The following is a 21021-nucleotide window of genomic DNA, read 5'->3' as shown; positions in this document are numbered from 1 at the left end:
CAAAGTCTGTAAACACAGCTATACCAGCAAGAATTTCATCTCACATTCTGGATAAGAACCTCAAGAGCTGCTCAAATTGATGATTTAAAGCATGTAATCATACATCCTGATGGCCACCTACAGAAATGGTCGAGCAACTACGGAAAAATCGGCTAAGCAGAGAAAGTTTAAATCACACCTGCTAGCGCACTTCTCAAGATGTTTACGTACTAGGTCAGTAGGCGGTAGGGTACACCATGTTTTGTGGCTGTTCAAACACATGAGCATCTACTCTATGAAAGCAATCTGGTCGAATGTGTTTGACTACCTCTGGAAGTGGCCAAAAATAGACAAGCTCAAAAAAAAAATTAGCCCCTTTTTACACCACAGTCCACTTGTGACCTGATGTACAAAAATGCTTCTAAGTACCAGGTGTAAACAAGGCCTTGGACAGCTACCTAGTTGGGATACAACAGTTAAGGGATTAATGCTTAAATGAAAGCAGTCTACTTTTCAATAAACATTACTGGGACTAGCCTGGAATAAAACCACCATCAACCTGCACTCATCCTTTATCCCAAGATATGAGTCTATACTTGCGTGACTGTAAAAAAAGCATTACAAAAAGCCAACAAGTGACCTTAGAGGGGGTTTGGGCATCAATATATGCAGTTATGCTAGTCCAGCCATAAAGTCGTATGTAAAGCCTCAAACAGACAGTAGCTAAAACCTTCATTTGATATGTGAAACATGAACAGGGGCCCAAGTGAACAACTAGAACTTGGCAAATAGTAAAGTTAAATGGCTTAGGCAGAAACCTGGCTTGTTTAGTTCAAGTCAAGAATCTCAATGGACGAAAGAAAAAGGCTTAGTAGTGCAGCCCTAGAAGTCAAACTGAGAACAGTCATGAAACATCCAACTCCAGTCAGAAATGAATACCAAAGAGAAACATGTTGAGTTTCATGAAGTTTATTAAAACACTAAAATTCACTTGACCAGGTTAACTTCTCCACTAGACACCACAGTTTGCCCACTAGAGATGGTCTTGACGTGCGTGTCTCTTCCTGTAAAAAGTGGTAGAAGCATGAGGGGCATTTAAATAAGTTCTCAGTTCCTGAAGTCAACTTACAGCAAGCACTCACTTTTCCTAGTGCAGCTTTGCTCACAGGAGCCAGAGGAGGGATGGCACACCGCTGTACTACAGTGGATGAAGATCTAACAGAGGGGGAAAGGGTTAAGCCATAGAATTACCTGTAAAAAGCACTAATATTAAGGGTTGAGGTAAGGCTGCAGAGCATACGGTTTCCTGCAGAGGAGCCAGTGATGCTGGATCTACAAATGTGAACATCTTCACAACAAAGCGCTTGTAGTGGCTCGGGAACTGAAGACCAGATGACCCAGTCACTGGAACCAATGTGGTCAGGTAACGATCATCCTGGTAAGGGCATCTGAAAGGCAAAGAGGCAGTCAGAAATGCCTTACAGCACACTAGATGGATAAAGACGGGCCTTACTCACCCATCAACCAGAAGATCCCATTGGGGTAGACTGAGTGGACTGGGGGTTGATGTCGCCCAGCAATGTCCCAGCATCAGGACAATGTTGGGGTCGGTCCTCTCCAAAATGTGCACCTCAACATACACAGGCTCCCGCAGGACTTTTGTAACTGGATAATCAGCATCACTGTAGTAGGACGTGTACGCCTCGTCCCCTGAGGAAGAATGCAGGGTTTAACTAGAAACTGGAGTTTTAGAAAGGCTTTAGGCATACTTGGGACAAACACTTACCTTCTGCACAGCCTTTGGTGACACATTGACCATTTGCCAGTCTAAGCTCCACCCTGAGGGGTCCAGGAGCAGCTACTGGTGGAGGTGGAGGAACGGTGTTGACCTCCACAACCAGAGCTTCCACAGAGGTACCAGAGTACCTACACTGGAAGAGAAGCCTGGACAACAAACAGTGAGCTTGTAGCATTTGTCAATGATTCACATTTATGATAAAGCATACATCACTTACTCAAAATGGCTGTCCCTTGTGATGGAACCAAGTGGTCCGACACCCACTTCATATGAGGAGGTCATTCTGTTTTCATACACCACATATCCACTGTCCTCCTGCAAATAGTAACATTGTTGGCATCCAATCCATTCTAAGCCATGCAGAACAAAACCACAAGCAGCTACTCGCCATCATGCTTGTGCCACATCCAGTGACGGGGAACTGGTATATAGCAAAGAAAGGTGTGGATCCCACAGGACTGCAAGCTGGATCATTTCCACCCAGGAGACGGACTGAATCCAGGCTCAATCGAGGCAGCGTAACATCTCTCGCCACCACTACCACAAACTGACCATCTCTTATACACTGGACAGTCACTGGAACGAGTTACAAGAGCAGGTTATTGCTGAGGATCAGTTTAACATGAATGCCTCTACATTGACTCTACACTCTTACCTGCCTTCCCATAGTAACACTGCTGTCCATTAAAGCAGCAGTTGATAGCAGCACACTCAGCACCACTGATACCAGGTGGTCCACATTGGATCTGCTCATAATCAGCTACAGTACATTTGTCAAGTGGTTCTGCCTTTGCCACTGGCTGCTTAGGCTGAAACTGCTGAGGAAACTGTTGACCTGCTTGTTGAACTGACTGAGGAAACTGTTGACTAGTATGTTGTTGAACTGACTGAGAAAACTGTTGACTAGCTTGTTGAACTGACTGAGGAAACTGTTGACCTGCTTGCTGTTGAACTGACTGAGGAAACTGTTGACTAGCTTGCTGTTGAACCGGCTTTTGAACCTGCTGAGGAAACTGTTGACTAGCATGTTGTTGAACTGACTGAGAAAACTGTTGACTAGCTTGTTGAACTGACTGAGGAAACTGTTGACCTGCTTGCTGTTGAACTGACTGAGGAAACTGTTGACTAGCTTGCTGTTGAACTGGCTTTTGAACCTGCTGAGGAAACCATTGACTAGCTTGCTGTTGAACTGGCTTTTGAACCTGCTGAGGAAACCATTGACTAGCTTGCTGTTGAACCTGCTGAGGAAACCGTTGACTAGCTTGCTGTTGAACTGGCTTTTGAACCTGCTGAGGAAACCATTGACTAGCTTGCTGTTGAACTGGCTTCTGAAACCGCTGGTCAGTTTGCCGGAACATCAGAGCTTGAGGATTCTGGGGCAGATCACTCCACTTCGGAACAGCATGACAGAAAGCACAGAACCAAACACAAAGTGCCAGAGACTGAACAGCACACCAACTTCCTGCCATTGTTCAACAGCTAGTCACACTGCTGAGATGCTGCCCTTTGGTCTTTTTGTACTCTACAGACTTTGGGTAATTAATGATAATCCCTCCCTCTTCATTAATAGTCATGATTCTCCAGACTTGCACTCCAGAGTGGGATTTTATGCAACTAGGTGATTCCATTTTTCTTGTTTTTCCACCCTTTTGAACATACATAAAACCACATTGAGCTGATTTCACAATAGTATGCTAGAACTATTTCTGCCATTTGAATTCAGCCTTATTTTATCCTTCAGTAGCTGAATATTATATTAGATGTTTTAGCTATTCTGGATTGTTTTATGGCAACAGGCCTGTATATTCAGGGTATGATTCAATAACAACGATGTACTAAAAACAGAAACGTTTTTCCGTTGATATTTTCGTGGGCGGACGACAACATAGGATGACCACCTCTCCCGCATTCTGCAGCGGGACAGTCCCGAAATTGTGAGTTTTGTCCCGCAAGACATAAATAGTGTCCCGCATTTCAGTTATGTCTGTATTATTATTCTTTTTTCCTTCCCTAAAATTACAATACCACAGTAAGAAATATAATAAAAACTGTGCCTGGCATTTAAAAATCTATTTGTGCAGCCGTCATGTTCAAGTTGTGGAAATAACCAACCAACATACGCAATCGTAGAGAGGTTTTCCCGCTGACGACAACTAAATGGACAGCGCAAAGAAATAAGTGCAGGCCTCATCAAAGTCTGTAAACAAAGCTATACCAGCAAGAATTTCATCTCACATTCTGGATAAGAACCTCAAGAGCTGCTCAAATTGATGATTTAAAGCATGTAATCATACATCCTGATGGCCACCTACAGAAATGGTCGAGCAACTACGGAAAAATCGGCTAAGCAGAGAAAGTTTAAATCACACCTGCTAGCGCACTTCTCAAGATGTTTACGTACTAGGTCAGTAGGCGGTAGGGTACACCATGTTTTGTGGCTGTTCAAACACATGAGCATCTACTCTATGAAAGCAATCTGGTCGAATGTGTTTGACTACCTCTGGAAGTGGCCAAAAATAGACAAGCTCAAAAAAAAAATTAGCCCCTTTTTACACCACAGTCCACTTGTGACCTGATGTACAAAAATGCTTCTAAGTACCAGGTGTAAACAAGGCCTTGGACAGCGACCTAGTTGGGATACAACAGTTAAGGGATTAATGCTTAAATGAAAGCAGTCTACTTTTCAATAAACATTACTGGGACTAGCCTGGAATAAAACCACCATCAACCTGCACTCATCCTTTATCCCAAGATATGAGTCTATACTTGCGTGACTGTAAAAAAAGCATTACAAAAAGCCAACAAGTGACCTTAGAGGGGGTTTGGGCATCAATATATGCAGTTATGCTAGTCCAGCCATAAAGTCGTATGTAAAGCCTCAAACAGACAGTAGCTAAAACCTTCATTTGATATGTGAAACATGAACAGGGGCCCAAGTGAACAACTAGAACTTGGCAAATAGTAAAGTTAAATGGCTTAGGCAGAAACCTGGCTTGTTTAGTTCAAGTCAAGAATCTCAATGGACGAAAGAAAAAGGTTTAGTAGTGCAGCCCTAGAAGTCAAACTGAGAACAGTCATGAAACATCCAACTCCAGTCAGAAATGAATACCAAAGAGAAACATGTTGAGTTTCATGAAGTTTATTAAAACACTAAAATTCACTTGACCAGGTTAACTTCTCCACTAGACACCACAGTTTGCCCACTAGAGATGGTCTTGACGTGCGTGTCTCTTCCTGTAAAAAGTGGTAGAAGCATGAGGGGCATTTAAATAAGTTCTCAGTTCCTGAAGTCAACTTACAGCAAGCACTCACTTTTCCTAGTGCAGCTTTGCTCACAGGAGCCAGAGGAGGGATGGCACACCGCTGTACTACAGTGGATGAAGATCTAACAGAGGGGGAAAGGGTTAAGCCATAGAATTACCTGTAAAAACTGTTGACCTGCTTGCTGTTGAACTGGCTTCTGAAACCGCTAGTCACACTGCTAAGATGATGCCCTTTGGTCTTTTTGTACTCTAAAGACGATATTAATTATCGATAATCCCTGCAGCAACATGTGTATAAAGCACACGGTATTAAAGTGAACTCGCACAATGGAAGTAATTTACAAATGTGTTCGAAATGCAACAACTGAGGATATTAGAAGACATGTTTGTCGTAAGTATTATTGTAAAAATATAGGATATGAACATAATGATGTAGTTGTTTTTATTTTTAGCTTCATTGCAAGTGTATGACATTTGGTATAGAAATAAACAATGCATGTAAAGTGCTTTTCCTAAAAATGAGAAAGAAAATACAGGGTATTAATAAAACAGTATGAACAACAAATAAAGTCAGTGTGTGAGGCTAAATAGATGTGTTTTAGTCTTTATTAGGTAAGATGTGCTTCCGTTTCAGTTTCAGCAATCCCTTCACTCGATTGGGATGTTCTCTTGTGTTCTGGGCGGCAAGTGCAGTAACTGTAACATCGGGCATATTTTGCAGTATTAAACACAGATTTATACCGACTTCATCAGGCTCCGAAAATTCTTCACAAAGAACACAAAAAGCCTTCTCAGCTGCCGTAGTTGCAACTCTTGCGTCATCACAACAGTGCGTTCAACGCGTCACCGTTTCTGTTTAAAAAACGTTCTGCAACGTTTTGTCGGCGCTGAACGCAGCCCTGGTGTTTCTGACGTCACAAACGACCTTGTAACCAATCAGATCAACGTGTGATCGTCAACCAGTGGATCAACCAGTGAGTGGAGGCGGGGCTCATTTGCATATTCATAGAACCACGCATACTAAATGAGGCAAGGGTGTAAAGTTTCATTCAAGCTATTTTAAGGCATGATGCCATTTTTTTTCAAAGGAAAAAACATTTAAATATGTCATTTTGGTGATCAAAGATGAGTTTTAAAGGGGTCATGAACTGGATTATTTTATGTTTCCTGGGGTGCACTAAAAATGTTAGTATGATTTTTACATCAAGAATTGTCATAATTTAGAAAGAAGAGGCATTTTTCCTAGCCTGATTTTAGCTTCTGATTTGAACGCTGTTTTAAGGGGCGTGTCTGTGTGAGACTTCAGTGTAAACGCCCACTCCTGTGATTGGCTGTGAGACTTCAGTGTAAGCGCCCACTACTGTGATTGGCTGTGAGACTTCAGTGTAAATGCCCACTGCTGTGATTGGCTGTGAGACTTCAGTGTAAACGCCCACTCTTGTGATTGGCTGTGAGACTTCAGTGTAAGCGCCCACTGCTGTGATTGGCTGTGAGACTTCAGTGTAAGCGCCCACTGCTGTGATTGGCTGTGAGACTTCAGTGTAAACGCCCACTGCTGTGATTGGCTGTGAGACTTCAGTGTAAACGCCCACTGCTGTGATTGGCTGTGAGACTTCAGTGTAAACGCCCACTGCTGTGATTGGCTGTGAGACTTCAGTGTAAACGCCCACTGCTGTGATTGGCTGTGAGACTTCAGTGTAAACGCCCACTGCTGTGATTGGCTGTGAGACTTCAGTGTAAACGCCCACTGCTGTGATTGGCTGTGAGACTTCAGTGTAAACGCCCACTGCTGTGATTGGCTGTGAGACTTCAGTGTAAGCGCCCACTGCTGTGATTGGCTGTGAGACTTCAGTGTAAGCGCCCACTGCTGTGATTGGCTGTGAGACTTCAGTGTAAACTCCCACTGCTGTGATTGGCTGTGAGACTTCAGTGTAAGCGCCCACTGCTGTGATTGGCTGTGCATCATTGCAACGCAATTTCTTCACTTTCAAGAATGCTTTCACCAAATAACAATGCAAACACGATGTAAATACAGTAAGAGCTTCGTTGTGCGGTGTAACAGCGTCATTGATTTCATAACGAGTTTTGGCAAGTGTCCAGATAACTCTCTCTGTTTGATTGACAGCTTGGGCGATTGATAACGGATCGTTCTTTGATCGCTTTCTGTATATATTTTAATCACAGTTTAAATAAGATTATTTTCGTCCTACTAAGAGACACGATGTGAAGTTGGTCGTTTAGTCACTAGCTTGATTTGCTGATGCATAAACAGTATTGAAAGATTATCTGTCTGAACTTGAATAATTACCAGAGCCGGCCGAGCCACTAAGCGACCGTTGCAATTGCAAAGGGCCCCGTGGCCAGCAGAGGGCCCCCTAGAGTCACTGCTAGATAGTGGGGGGAAAAATCGCACAACAAAAGTAACATAAAATAAATAAATAAAAAGAAATGGACCTACAGCGCTCTTTATCAGGCATCATGATAAGCACAGAGTTGTTATTTATTTAGTTCTGTATTATGGCAAATCAACCGGGAGCTCCCCGCGAAGGCGCGCGCGCGTCTTGATCCCGACTGCCCGTATGATGTCACTCGTTGTCACTCGGTCAGTCAGTTAGCGACTCCGACGAATCGACGATGTCTGACAAGAAACGAAAATATCTTTCTGGCCAAGAAAAACGACAAAAAAAAGCGCGGAAGAAGAGAAGAAGCAAGAAGATAAAGGTACGTAAGCCTGTAGGCTTAAAGGTGCCCTAGAATGTTTTTTTTTATTATTTTATAATGTTTCCTGGGTTACCCTTATAATGTTAGTATGTTTTTTAGATAAAAAATAATCATAATTTAGAAATAAATGGCATTTTTCCTAGCCTGCTTTTAGCCTCTGATTTGAACACTCTGTTTGAAGGGGCGTGTCTCTGTGGGATTCAGTGTAACCGCGGCCACTGCTGTGATTGGCTGTGGGATTCAGTGTAACCGCGGCCACTGCTGTGCTTGGCTGTGGGATTCAGTGTAACCGCGGCCACTGCTGTGATTGGCTGTGGGATTCAGTGTAACCGCGGCCACTGCTGTGATTGGCTGTGGGATTCAGTGTAACCGCGGCCACTGCTGTGATTGGCTGACATGCTTGCATATGAAATAGCTACGCATTACATGTGAAACTCTCTCCCGAATACTTTTACTACTGCTATTATACGTTTTTACTATAACAGCTATCGAGATTAACGAATCGTGAGATGTTTTTAAAGTATTTAGATCTGTAGCCACATCAAGATGTGCCTTAATTAGCTCAAATTATTTATAGGGAATTTTAATAATTAATCATGAAATATGATTAATATATTTGCATATTACAGTTAAATTATCGAAATTGAAAACAGATCGATTGCATGTATGAATGGTAAATCATAACGAATTATAATTCCTCATTCATATATCAATGGTCTCATTACAGATCGATTATATGAGATCACTTTAAGGGAATTAATTAGTTATCAAACAATCGGTTTGTCCAGCAAACAGCCGTAAGATTAACTTACCAACTTCTCAACAAAGTTATCCCTTTTTATAAACTCCAAGAAATCTCAATGTTCCGGCCGTGAACATTAATTTTCTCGTGTTTATAAAATTTACGTTACTGATATAGTAACAACTTGTAAAGCTTTGTAGCTATGAGATATTCATTTCATTGACTTGTAAATGAGCACTTCAGGATCAATCAAGAATATGGTTTTAATAATTGAAACTACGGATACAGAATTCTACATTTGAACACAGGATGCATGTATGTACAGTTAAACAGTAACACTAACGAGACAGACGAATAACAAACAGGAGTGAGAGAGAGAGAGGTTGCGAGAGAGAAAGAGTGGAAGGGAGAGAGAGAGAGAGAGAGAGAGAGAGAGTAAGAAGATGAGAGATCTTCTGGTTTGGCAAAATTCATCACAGACAGAACCTTTTGAGACAACAAGAATCACAGATCTTAAACCTCGAAAGAATGGTAAACGGTTACTTGCACAGGTAAAGCTCTTTTGTGGTTGATGTGAAGAATGCGTGTGTGTCTCTCTCTGTCCTCGTGTCACGAGTTCGGGTTCGTCCAGCGAGCGCGGCGTGTTTGAATGTCCTTGTAGGTGAAGCTTGCCAGTCTGGCTGTGTTCATTTTCTTCGCGAGAAGACATGAACAGAGGAGACTTCGAAAAAGATAAAATAAACTTGAAGAAAACAAAAAGAGAAACGATGGATCATCACACTAAGGCGATGTCCAGACGCACGAGGAGTCACATGATGAAGCATCGAAGAGAGCGTTCAGGAAGAGAGTTTCAGGAAGAGTTTCAGAAGCGTTTCAGAAGGGACAAGGGAAGCTCGGCGCGTCTCTTTAAGGACACTTAGGTTCACGCCCCTTCTGGCATGAAGGCACCAATCAGCTAGGAGAAAAGTGCCCGCGGAAGATTCCTCTTTGTCTTGTCAGGATCATTTATGATGGTATAACATTTTGTCATTCCTACCCAGAAAGATTGTACAAACCGGACAATAGATTTTACAGTAATATCCTATGTATGACTGGTTCAGTCAAAACAAGACGGTCAAACAGCTACCAGACATGGCAGGTAAAAGTAGAAGAACATAGAGTTACATTCATAAGCAGAATTACAAGCATTTTAAAGTTTCTTCACACGACTATAAAGCCATAATACCTGCTACCATGACCTAGGAAATATCAAATTCATGTTTATGCATTTCTTAAGTGGTTATACTTATAGACAATATAAGATTGCAGAGTCTATTCCTCTTTCTTCATCAGAATTCAAGTGGGAGCTGTGATTTTCCCTTGGAATTCCTTTTGGGAGTCATAAAGTTTTATGACCTAGCAAGAGGGAGAGTTATAGAATCTTTCTTTAGAAATAAACTTAAGGTTCGAAGTTACAGAACAGTTAAAATTACATCTATAGAATAAGACAAAACTAATTAGATATGCATGCATACAGGAAGGTCGTTTGTGTGCGGGTATGCGTGGATGTGATTGTTCAGTCAGCGTTTTCTCCGGGGGAATCCTGTGTGTGCGGATTTAAATTGACAATGCTCGTCTTGTCATCTTCGTAGGAAACCCTCGGGGCGCTCTCCGCGTGATCTCGCCAAAGCGGGGCTCTTGGTCAAATGTCTTTTGGTGGTAAACAAAGTCTTCTTTGACTTAATCATTAGAGAGAACTGCCGTGTGTGCGAATTGTAGTCAGTGACTCAATCAAGTCCGAACAAAACTTCTTTGTGTCACAGCCAAAAAGAAGGGTAGAGTTGATTGTGGTTGATTAAATTAGCTTCCAGTAATTTTAATCCACTGACCAGGATTTGCTAATTCCGAACCTTTGGCCGGATACCCGTCAGTGTCGCTACAGATCTATTCCCATCACATAAAATGTTGCCGTGATGAGCATTGAGCAGATGACAGTGTGTTCGCGAGAATGAAGATCTTATCATTGCAAAGCAGTTTCTGCACTCTCTCTGCTTTCACCAATGCAAACACGATGATGTAAATACAGTAAGAGCTTCGCTGTGCAGTAACGTGCGTCATTGATTTCATAACGAGTTTGGCAAGTGTCCAGATAAACTCGCGCTGTGGAAAGATTGTTCTTTGATCGCTTTCTGTATATAATTTGTTCACAATTTAAATACGATTATTTTCATCCTACTAAAAGAAACGATGTGAAGCTGATATTTTAGTCACTGGCTTGACTTACGATGCATAAACAGTATTGAACGATTTTGAGAGAAAGATTACCTGTCTGAACTTGAACAATTACTCATTAGAAAGTGTTGCTTGGTAGCTCGATCCGAGGCCAGCTCTGTATTGGCCCAAGTTGAGGAAACACTCGGTGAAATGTTTGGAAATTTCCAGAGAAAATAAAATTAACCCATTGTTTCTTCAGAGGCTCAGATGAAGGAACTAAAAAATACTTTTGTGTTCATGTGTACATCCACACTGAGCAACTGCCATGCTTCGGCTGCGCAGTTCTGCCTGGCATTGAGGGCTGGCATTATGCAAATATTTGGAGGCGTACATATTAATGATCCCGACTATTGCGTCACAGTCGGTATTGTGTGGAGAACCGACCGTTTTTCAGGGGTGTTTTTCATAAACGCGAATTAAATGAGAACGCGAAAACAGTCCAGTTTGAGATTTACTCTATGTCATGTCCATGCACTGAACTCTTGTTATTTGACTATACCAAGGTAAATTCAATTTTGAATTATAGGTCACCTTTAATTTTCCGATTTCTGTAATATGGATAATCTGCACTAAAAGTCTTATATTAACATTAGCCTAAATCGTACTTGTATTAATTTTCTACAGTTGTTTAACTTACATGCTAATAACATGCTGCATAAAATTGGTTTTGTATTAGGCCTATACCATTTGCTGTGGTGCAGGGCTGCCAACTCTCACGCATTCACCGTGAGACTCACGCAATTGAGCCAATTCTCACGCTCTCACGCCACACCCCCGATTTCTCACGCTGAAGTGTCAACCCGGTCGGTCAAATGCCTGAAAGATGAGTTTATCTATAGATCTACCAGTTGAGCCATTCGTGATCGACTAGTTTTACCGCAAATTAGTTAAAATATCCTGTAATCTATAGCGAGCGTGCATGCGAGACAGATGTGTTGAGCTCCTAACGGCGCGCTCCTAACCGCGCACGCGCACGACGGCAGAGGTAAGCGAGCTTGCGTGTCTTTCGCAACACAACCCAGTGGACAGTTACACTGTATTGAGAAAGTTGAGAAATAATAATATTTTTACAGTTTTCAACAATAATTGTCATTGTTGAACCCTTGCTCTTATTATGTTTCTGATTTCTCAGTTTTGTCATTATTATTTTAGCAAATAATGTATTTTATATGTTTTGAGACAGTTTGTTTTAAGAAGTTTCAAAGAGTTTAAAAGAGTAAAGTAAAAGTTAAAACTTTTTTATTTAAGTAGGCATCTATTTTTTATTAAGTAGGCCTATTTGACTTCCGGTTATGGCCGCGAGCTAGAAGGTCACGTTCGAGCCTGCTCTCTACTACAATCCTGACTAATCCTTTTAGTTGAGTCAAAAACTCTCTGAAACTGTGAAATTGACGCAGAAATGCCTGGCACTGGAAGAGGGAGTAGAGATAAGCCTAAATCAACAACCCAATCCAAATTAACAGGCTTTGGGTCGCATGGCATAGAGCAGCCAGCTAGCAAGGAAACTAGCGGTACGACTGATGCTAACGCAGCTAGTAAAGAAACTAACGAAGGTAATGTGAACAATAACGCAACGATTCCACCCGGCAACGACCATCAGCTTAATATGGCTAAAGATGAGATACTGGGAGAGATACGCAATTTGAAAACAGAGTTCGCGGGAAGATTTGATGGCGTACTGAAAGCTATAGAAGAAACAAGAAAGGATGTGTCTGAATGTACAGAGCGGATGACTGAGGCAGAGGTGCGTCTGTCTAACGTGGAAGACGAGCAGGTCGACTTGAAAGCGGTGGTCGAGAGTTTACAGAAAAGAAATAAACATCTTGAGGAAAAAATGGTCGATATGGAAACAAGATCGCGGGTGAACAATCTTAGGCTGGTGGGTCTCCCTGAAAATTGTGAGGGCTCCGACATGTGCGGGTTCTTGGAGAGCTGGCTACCAGACGCGCTGGAGTTAAACCCAATGCGTCAACCTTTAGTCCTGGAAAGGGCTCACCGCGTCGGACCAAAGAGAGACACCGATGCCTCGCCGAGAACGGTAATCATGAGATTTCTTAACTACAAGCAGAAAGAATCCGTACTAAGAGCCGCCAAAACAAAGAAGGATATCCTCTACAAGAGCCAACGTGTGAAGGTGTTTGTTGATATCGCTACGGAGGTGCACAGGCAGCGGAAGCAGTTCGATGTTGTTCGTGACCAGCTGCGTAAGCTAGGGGTGCGGCATGGAATACTTTCTCCATCTACGTTGGTACTGACATACAAGGAGAAAGTCCACAAGTTCACTTCCCCAGCGGAGGCCAAGATCTTTGTCCAGAAGATCCAAATGGATACAGAAGAAACAGAATGACTTATGTCTATAGGTATTGCCAATGTCGTAACAACCACATATTGTAGGTATTTTTGATTAGGCATTTTTGAAGTTGTAAATGCTAGCTTTGTTGAAAAAAGGATACATTTTTTGAATATTGTTGCAGGTGAACGTTGAGATGTTTCTATTCTGACAACAGTTCAGATCTCAGGAATCTGACGGTGTTAGCGGTCGGAAGTAGTGTATTTCAGGGGTTTACCCAGTTAGCTGGGAAGGGGGGGTTTGTATTTGTGATGTTTGTGTTGTTCGCAGCTTTTAGTTCTTGTAGCAGGGTTCTAGTGGGTGTTAACTCTCAGACACATTTATATTGTGTAAAAATAATGCTTCTGTATGTTTGCTTAAATGACACAAAAATTTGAAATTAAATATACTTCCTGGAATTGCAGGGGCCTAAGTAGACCTAAAAAGATCAAGCAGGTTATGAATAAAATAAAAGATCTAGGCTCTAAAATAGTTTTCCTGCAGGAGACCCACACTCTTGAGGAGGAAAATATCAGAATAAGCAGGAGGTGGCAGGGATCGCTGTATGCATCCTCATTTACATCTAGAGCTCGAGGTGTAGTTACACTAATTCATAAATCGGTACCATTTCATGTCACAAATGTTATAAAAGATAAATTTGGAAGATACTTGATTATTCAAGGATCTATTTTACATGAAAATTTCAACCTAGTGAATGTATATGGATCTAATATAGATGATTATCGATTCTTTACAAATTTATTTCTAACCATTTCTTCTCTCTCAGGAAAAAATATTATCGGTGGAGATTGGAACTGCGTTTTAAATCCAATTTTAGACCGATCCACTGGAATTGACCTGACTCATCATAAAAGCAGAGAAATCATCCAGAACTTTATGAAGGAGTTACAATTGGTAGATATTTGGCGACATTATAATCCAATCGATATTACTTACTCTTGTCACTCTAAAACATTTAATACATATTCTCGCTTAGATTATTTTCTGATTTCGGCAGACTTGTTGCCTAATATGGGAGAATGTTCCTATGATAGTATTACAATATCAGACCATGCTTCATGTAACATAAAATATACTCATAAAGATTTATTGATAGACCCTCCTAGATGGTGCTTGCATCAAAAATGGCTCAAGGATGAATCTTTTGTAGGATATGTTGGGAATAAGATTGATGAATATTTTAGTATAAACACAACACAAACCACTGCTCGTGTCAAATGGGATGCCTTTAAAGGAGCTGTATGTAAGATTGTGGCCAAAACTGGTACTGCAATCACTTTCAAATTACTGTAGAGCGGTGTATCCCCTCCCCCTCCTCCCTGACTCGAGGTTGCCAGATCGGCTGCAGGATCCAGCAGGAACATAGGCTGCTACAAGGAGCTTTCAACTAGAGCAGAGCTGGCAACCCGGATGCCGAAACACTACTGACTTCGTGATTGGTAGATAGGTGGAGGGTGGGGCTTCAGGCCAAAACACAACATGACAACATCAACATCAGTTGAGGGCTGCAACTTCACTTTTTAAATGACAATATCGTGGCCGTACTACTGTTGTCAGTGATATAAGTATTTGAAATGAACATGATTTCTTAATGTCTAGAGACACATCAGGGCCATTTTATGATTAATTGAAATACATTTCTTACATACAGCTCCTTTAAGGCCTGTATAAGGGGTTATATAATTTCTTATACTTCTTCATAATCTAAAGAACTGCGCAAGAAAAGACAACAATTAGAAGAAAAAATAAAGAATTTGGAGAAGCAGTTGTTTAGAGATAAGAATTCACAAGCAGAAAAAGAGCTGTTGCTGTTAAAAGCACAGTATAATAAAGCTACAGCGGATAGGGCAGCCTCCAACATACTAAGGTTAAATCAGTCTTTTTATGAACAGGGGGAAAAGCCCGGTAAGATTTTAGCATGGCAAATTAAACAATTGGAAGCACAAAAAAATATAACTACAATAATAAATACAAAAGGAGAAACAATTGTGGATCCATTAGAGATAAATAAAGAATTTAGAAATTATTATGAAAAACTTTATGATTCTCAGGGCCATACAGATCTAAACACACAAAAAATATTCTTAGACAAGTTAAACATACCAACTATTGCAGAAGACCTTAGCCAACAATTAGACCGGGACATTAGTGAAGATGAAATAGTCAAAATAATTGATAATATGAGTACAGGTAAAAAAGCTGGACCTGATGGGTTTCCAATCGACTTTTACAAAAAGTTTAAGGGAAAGTTGGTAAAGCCAATATTGGAAATGTTACAGGAAGCTTTTATAGATGGGGACCTCCCTAACTCAATGGTCAATGCATTAATTATCTTATTACCTAAGCCTGGAAAATCTAGGGATAAATGTGAGAATATGAGGCCAATAAGCCTGCTTAACTCAGATCTTAAAATAATCAGCAAATTACTAGCAACTCGTTTACAGGAAACCCTTCCATTGGTCATCCACAGGGATCAAAACGGCTTTGTTTTGGGACGGCAAGGTCTGCACAATGTTAGGAGGGTTCTCAATGTCATTCAAGCATTAGTCGACACTAAGGATACGGCCCTTCTCTCCCTGGATGCCGAAAACGCATTTGACAGAGTAGAGTGGGCCTATCTTTTTGACGTGTTGAGATGCTTTGGATTTGGTCCAAAAATTCGAAAATGGATACAGTTATTATATTTACATCCAACTGCAGAGATTTTAACAAATAAAAACGTATCTAAACCAATTTTAGTTAAACGGGGATGTCGGCAGGGGTGTCCATTATCTCCGTTACTCTTCACTTTAGCAATTGAGCCCTTGGCTTTAGCAGTACGGTCACACTTACACATAACCGGAATTACAATTGGTCAGGTAGAACACAGACTGTCGTTATATGCAGATGATATAATTGTATTCCTTTCACAACTAAATTCATCTATTCCTGCTTTGTTAAAACTAATTGAGGAGTTTGGTCATATTTCAGGATATGTAATTAACAGATTAAAATCTTCTATCTTGTTGCTAGATAAAAGAGAGAGAGAAAATCCACCTATAGTTGTTTCACAATTCAAATCAGTTTCTAAATTTACTTACTTAGGAATACATATCCTTCCAAATTTAGATTTAATTGTTCAGCATAATTATGAATCACAATCGAAATTAGAGATTGTGTCAACAGATGGACTCTTCTTCCCATGTCTCTTATTGGTCGAATTAATATTTACAAAATGAATATACTTCCAAAACTGTTGTATGTTTTTCAGAATATTCCCTTGCCTCCCCCTGCTGACTGGTTTAAAACATTTAAGAAATTGCTCCTTGATTTTATATGGTCAAACAAACGTGCTAGAATAAGACTGTCGTTACTCCATTTGCCCTACCATGAAGGAGGCTTGATGTGCCCAAATGTTGTATGGTACTACTGGGCAGCTCAGCTTAGATCTATAGGGTACTATTTTAGCAAAAAAGACGCCCCCCAATGGACAGAAATGGAAAGTAACATTTCGAGCCCTCCGTTGCCTTTGTACCTTTTTTCTGATACAGAAGCTAATTTGATGAAGAAAACTAAAAATCCAATAGTTAAAAACATGGTTAAGGTGTGGTATAATGTTAAAAGATATATTAAAGAACTAGTTATTTTATCACGGCTAACCCCAATTTGGGGAAATCAGAAGTTCTCCCCGGGGAGAGCCGATACAGTGTTTAAGCAATGGGCCTTAAATGGTTAATGGAGAAAATTCAAGATCTATATCCAACAGACTCAGACAACATGATGTCATTCGACATGCTTAGACATAAATTCAACATTCAAAAGAAATATTTTTTCAAGTATCTCCAACTTAGAAGTTATATAGGAACAAAACAAAGCAATTTATTGAAACCACCCAAATCTAAGTTAGAAGAAATGATAAGTGAAAATAGCTTTAATAGGGGAGCAATTTCACAACTTTATAAACTACTGTTATCACACTCCCCAGATAACTCAACCTTAAAATTAGAAGCCTGGAAGAAAGATCTACAAAAAAATGTATCACTAGACGAGTGGGAATTGGCTTGTAGTAAAGCACATAAGCAAACTGTAAATTCTAGGTTGAGATTATTACAATACAAGTGGCTAATGCGTGTTTATGTTACTCCTGCCAAATTAAACCAATACAATCCAAATATCCCAGACATATGTACAAAGTGTGAAGAAGAAAAGGGAACATTGTTTCATTGTATTTGGGAATGCAGAGAAATAAGGACATTTTGGGGAGCAATAAAGCAATCTGTGAAGGATATAATTTCTAAAGACCTTCCTCTGGAACCTTCTTTTATAATTTTAGGCTTATATCCCAAGCACGCAGGATATACAAAAGGCGAGAAGACGTTCATTGATATATGTTTATTGCAAGCTAAAATGTTGATTGCACTGCACTGGAAAAACATAAGAGGACCAAGTATTGGACAATGGGTTAAGCAGATGTTGGCTACACTTCCATTGGAACGCATCACTTACTTGCTAAAAGGAAAAAAGGACTTGTTTGATAGTATTTGGAGACCTTTCATGCTTTTTGCAGAAGGCACAGACTTAACAGAAGATCAAGAGGAGGACGACGCTCATGAATAATTTTTACAGTCCGCGACCTGCTCTTTGGGAGATGGTTGGTCTCTGTTAACTTGTGTCAAAAGACATTACGGATATAACATTTTATATATGGTAACATTGTTTTTTGTGTCTGAGAGGGGGTTTTGTTGTATGTCATTAAAAAAAAAAAAAAAGACAAATAAACATATTGTTGGAAAAAAAAGTAGGCCTATTTATTTTGTATTAATACATAACCTTACTGTATTCATTCATAATGTATCATTATTGCGTGACATTTGTGTCAATAATCGTCAAGCACAGGGGACTTTGCGTAGTGGGAGGCGGCCCCCAAATCAAATTCTGCTTAGGGCCCCCAACAGGGCCGGCGCTAGCCATTTGGGTGCCCTAAGCACAAATGCTTGGTGGTGCCCCTCACCCCCCCACCCACCCACCCAAGGAATAACAACCATTCAGAATTTCTTAGTCTGATGAAGCACAATATAATAATTCTGTACATAATTTGTAGGGCTGGGAAAAGATTCATCGCGATTAATCGCATCCAAAATAACAGTTTGTGTCTACATGAATGATATATGTGTGTGTACTGTGTATAATTATTTTGTATATATATAAATACACATTTGCATGTATGTATTTAAGAAATATTTGTTATTTATATATAAAATATTTAAATTTATATATAATATAAATTATATATACAGTATATACATGCAAATATTTCTTAAATATATACGTGCATATGTGTGTGTATTTATATATACAAAATAATTATACACAGTACACACACATATATCATGTAGACACAAACTTTTATTTTGGATGCGATTAATCTTTTCCCAGCCCTAATAATTTAACAACTCTGTGAATATGAAAATATACAAACACTGAGAATGTTTTTTTTTTTTTTTTTTTTTCTAATTGCAGTTTCACCAACAGATGTCGCCCTTGGGCCTTGGCCTATGAACCTCTTGAAAATGAACGCATTATCCGCATAAAACAACAACGAAAAAACGTATCTAAGCGGTCTTCCTTTTCTTCTCAAACAAACTAACTGCATCTTAAACAGCCCAAGTTTCAAAATTTTCCGGACCCCCGTTAAAATAAAAGATTCAACATGCAGGGCTAAAAAAGCCCCGGATCATTTCATTTGCACCACTAGCGACGCCCCCCTGGACGTGCATACACGACGCAAGGGCGCCCGCGCTACAAAACTAACATTTTTATTTAAACCATTGTCTTACCTGCAAACCGACGCGCGAGTATCATCCCGCTGTCTATTCTTTTTTCGCCCCCGACTCTTGGTGCCTTTCCGAGGCCATGTCTGAGATCGGTGTCTGCCAAATTTGACATTGATTGAGGCATAATCGAACAGACCACTGGGAGGTGGGGAAGGGGGGGGCACCAGAGGGAGACGAAAAAGGAGATTCACCTTTTTTCTCGACTAATTTGGTCAAGGTCTATATTACTTTTGTATTGCTTTTGTATATTAACATGCTTTAGACATATTTTATTTGTTATTTATACTAGTAGCCTATTGTGATGATTTTTCACGACCCAGATTTTTTGGTGCCCCCCCCCAAGCACTTGGTGCCCTACGCGCAGCGCGTGATGTGCGTGTGCGGAGCGCCGGCCCTGGCCCCCAAAAGGCTCGGACCGGCTCTGATAATTACACATCAGAAATCACTGATCACAGATCAGGCATTAGAATAAACGTGATTACTTACATGTTTGTGGCGTTGCTGGCAGATACATATCGTAAAAGTCTGTTAGCAAAGCATGCGCCGAAACTACGACTGATTTACCAAATAATCCACAGTGAAATGCACCGAATACCAATAACTTCTCAGATGCTGTCGTTTTACAGACTTGTGCCGCGTCCCAATTCGCCTACTTATACTACACCCTAAAAGTATGTACTCTTTTTGTGAAGAAAAAGTTCATACTTTTGAGTGTGTAGCAAAAGAGTAGGCAAGCTTTGGGACATACTACTTCGTCATCTTTAACGGACAGATCTGTCGCGTGCATCCTATCACCGTAAACTGCCCTGTCAATCATCTCGTCACAGTTCAAATCCTCCATTCAATCTAATATAACTTCTTACCATTTCGGAGAGAATTGTTGTCGCACGTTCATCTGCCAGTTGTGGGTCTTTCATGCGGAGACTCTCCTCATGTGTTTGGAATTTGAATATAATAATGCATTTAAAAGTTAATGGCTAAACGTATCTTTGCAAAAGTTCACAATGCTGCTGCAGATGCAATATAATGTGGACAACATTGAATAAATACATTTTCGTCAGGTTAGATACTGATAATTAATCACTGTCTCAAACCCCTTTATCTAAACCTCTCTACATAACCGCCGGACTCGCGCGTCCTCCATGTCTGTAGTTTTTGAACACTTTTCATTCGTGTTTGTAGTTCTAGCCGAATCCTCGTCCAACGCGCAATGGGTTGTGGGCAATATCAGCCGTTAGAGTGCGCATCGATCTGCACTTCGGATTCTGACCGGATATAGTAGACCATCCGGGTCTCTTTGGGACACTCATTTCAACATACTACGATTTGGGACGTACTAATTCTATTTTCGAACACTATTTAGGACGGATAGTATGCGAATTGGGACGCAGCATCCATTTCAATAAAATCAGTTTTTGGAATAACAAGGAAGTTTTGACTTTTGAAAATTACAGGGTATTTTTTATAGTATAACGACCTCTTACCTGTCAAAAGACCAAGGGAAATTGGTTTTCCAGTTTGTGTCCCCTTAAACGGATACAGTTATTGACCACTGGGTGACTTTAAGAACTAGTCTTAAGCAGTTTATGCAACCGTCCTACATTATCTCAAAACAAATTCCACAAAATTTCTCTAGGAAAAATGATTGATACAAGGAGCAATTAGAGTTACCATGACTAAGTCTTAAGTTAAAGATATATAACACTTAAATGTAGAAATATAATAGAAGACCCCATTTTGAAATGTTTATTTCACAAACCTAATAAATACGGCAACATTTTCAACATATTCAGCTCTTCAAACTGGTTGTTAAATATAATTGAAATGGGATGCATTTTCTTGACACTATGGTCAAGTGGCCTTCCGTGTTCTGTCTTTGATGGTGCAGGAACAAGCATACATTTAAATAATAATAAAAAAGAAGCTTTTTGTCACTTCTGGTTTAGGTTGGATAAATGTCATGCTCTGGAAACAGTTGATGAAGATCTGTCATGAGTGAAGCAGAAGCCTGCAGTGATGGTGGTGGTTTTACTTGCACCTACTATTAAAAATGAAGTAAAGCTGAAATAAAATAATATGGCCGACTTTAGACCAGTGTTTCT

General features: G+C 40.3%; 1 protein-coding gene and 1 long non-coding RNA gene across 2 annotated transcripts; both read right to left on the bottom strand.

Moving 5' to 3' along the window:
* Window positions 1-932: 932 nt before the first annotated feature.
* On the bottom strand, window positions 933-3298 carry LOC130070104 (zona pellucida sperm-binding protein 4-like). Its single transcript, XM_056234389.1, has 8 exons — window positions 2433-3298; window positions 2166-2353; window positions 1995-2092; window positions 1766-1923; window positions 1497-1689; window positions 1280-1427; window positions 1122-1194; window positions 933-1043 (listed from the first exon to the last, which is right to left on the bottom strand). The coding sequence occupies exons 1-8, from the start codon at window positions 3244-3246 to the stop codon at window positions 967-969; spliced, it is 1749 nt and encodes a 582-aa protein (XP_056090364.1). The 5' UTR covers window positions 3247-3298; the 3' UTR covers window positions 933-966.
* A 1602-nt stretch (window positions 3299-4900) lies between these two features.
* Window positions 4901-5165, bottom strand: LOC130070108 (uncharacterized). Its single transcript, XR_008803840.1, has 2 exons — window positions 5090-5165; window positions 4901-5011 (listed from the first exon to the last, which is right to left on the bottom strand). It is a non-coding gene; the product is annotated as an uncharacterized LOC130070108 (long non-coding RNA).
* Window positions 5166-21021: the final 15856 nt, after the last annotated feature.

The sequence above is a fragment of the Rhinichthys klamathensis genome, unplaced genomic scaffold, assembly GCF_029890125.1.
Source record: "Rhinichthys klamathensis goyatoka isolate OS25496 unplaced genomic scaffold, OSU_Roscu_1.1 h1tg000394l_1, whole genome shotgun sequence".
Lineage (NCBI taxonomy): Eukaryota > Metazoa > Chordata > Actinopteri > Cypriniformes > Leuciscidae > Rhinichthys > Rhinichthys klamathensis.
The sequence above is the reverse complement of the archived record's forward strand: the minus strand, read 5'-3'. Positions and strand labels throughout refer to the sequence as shown.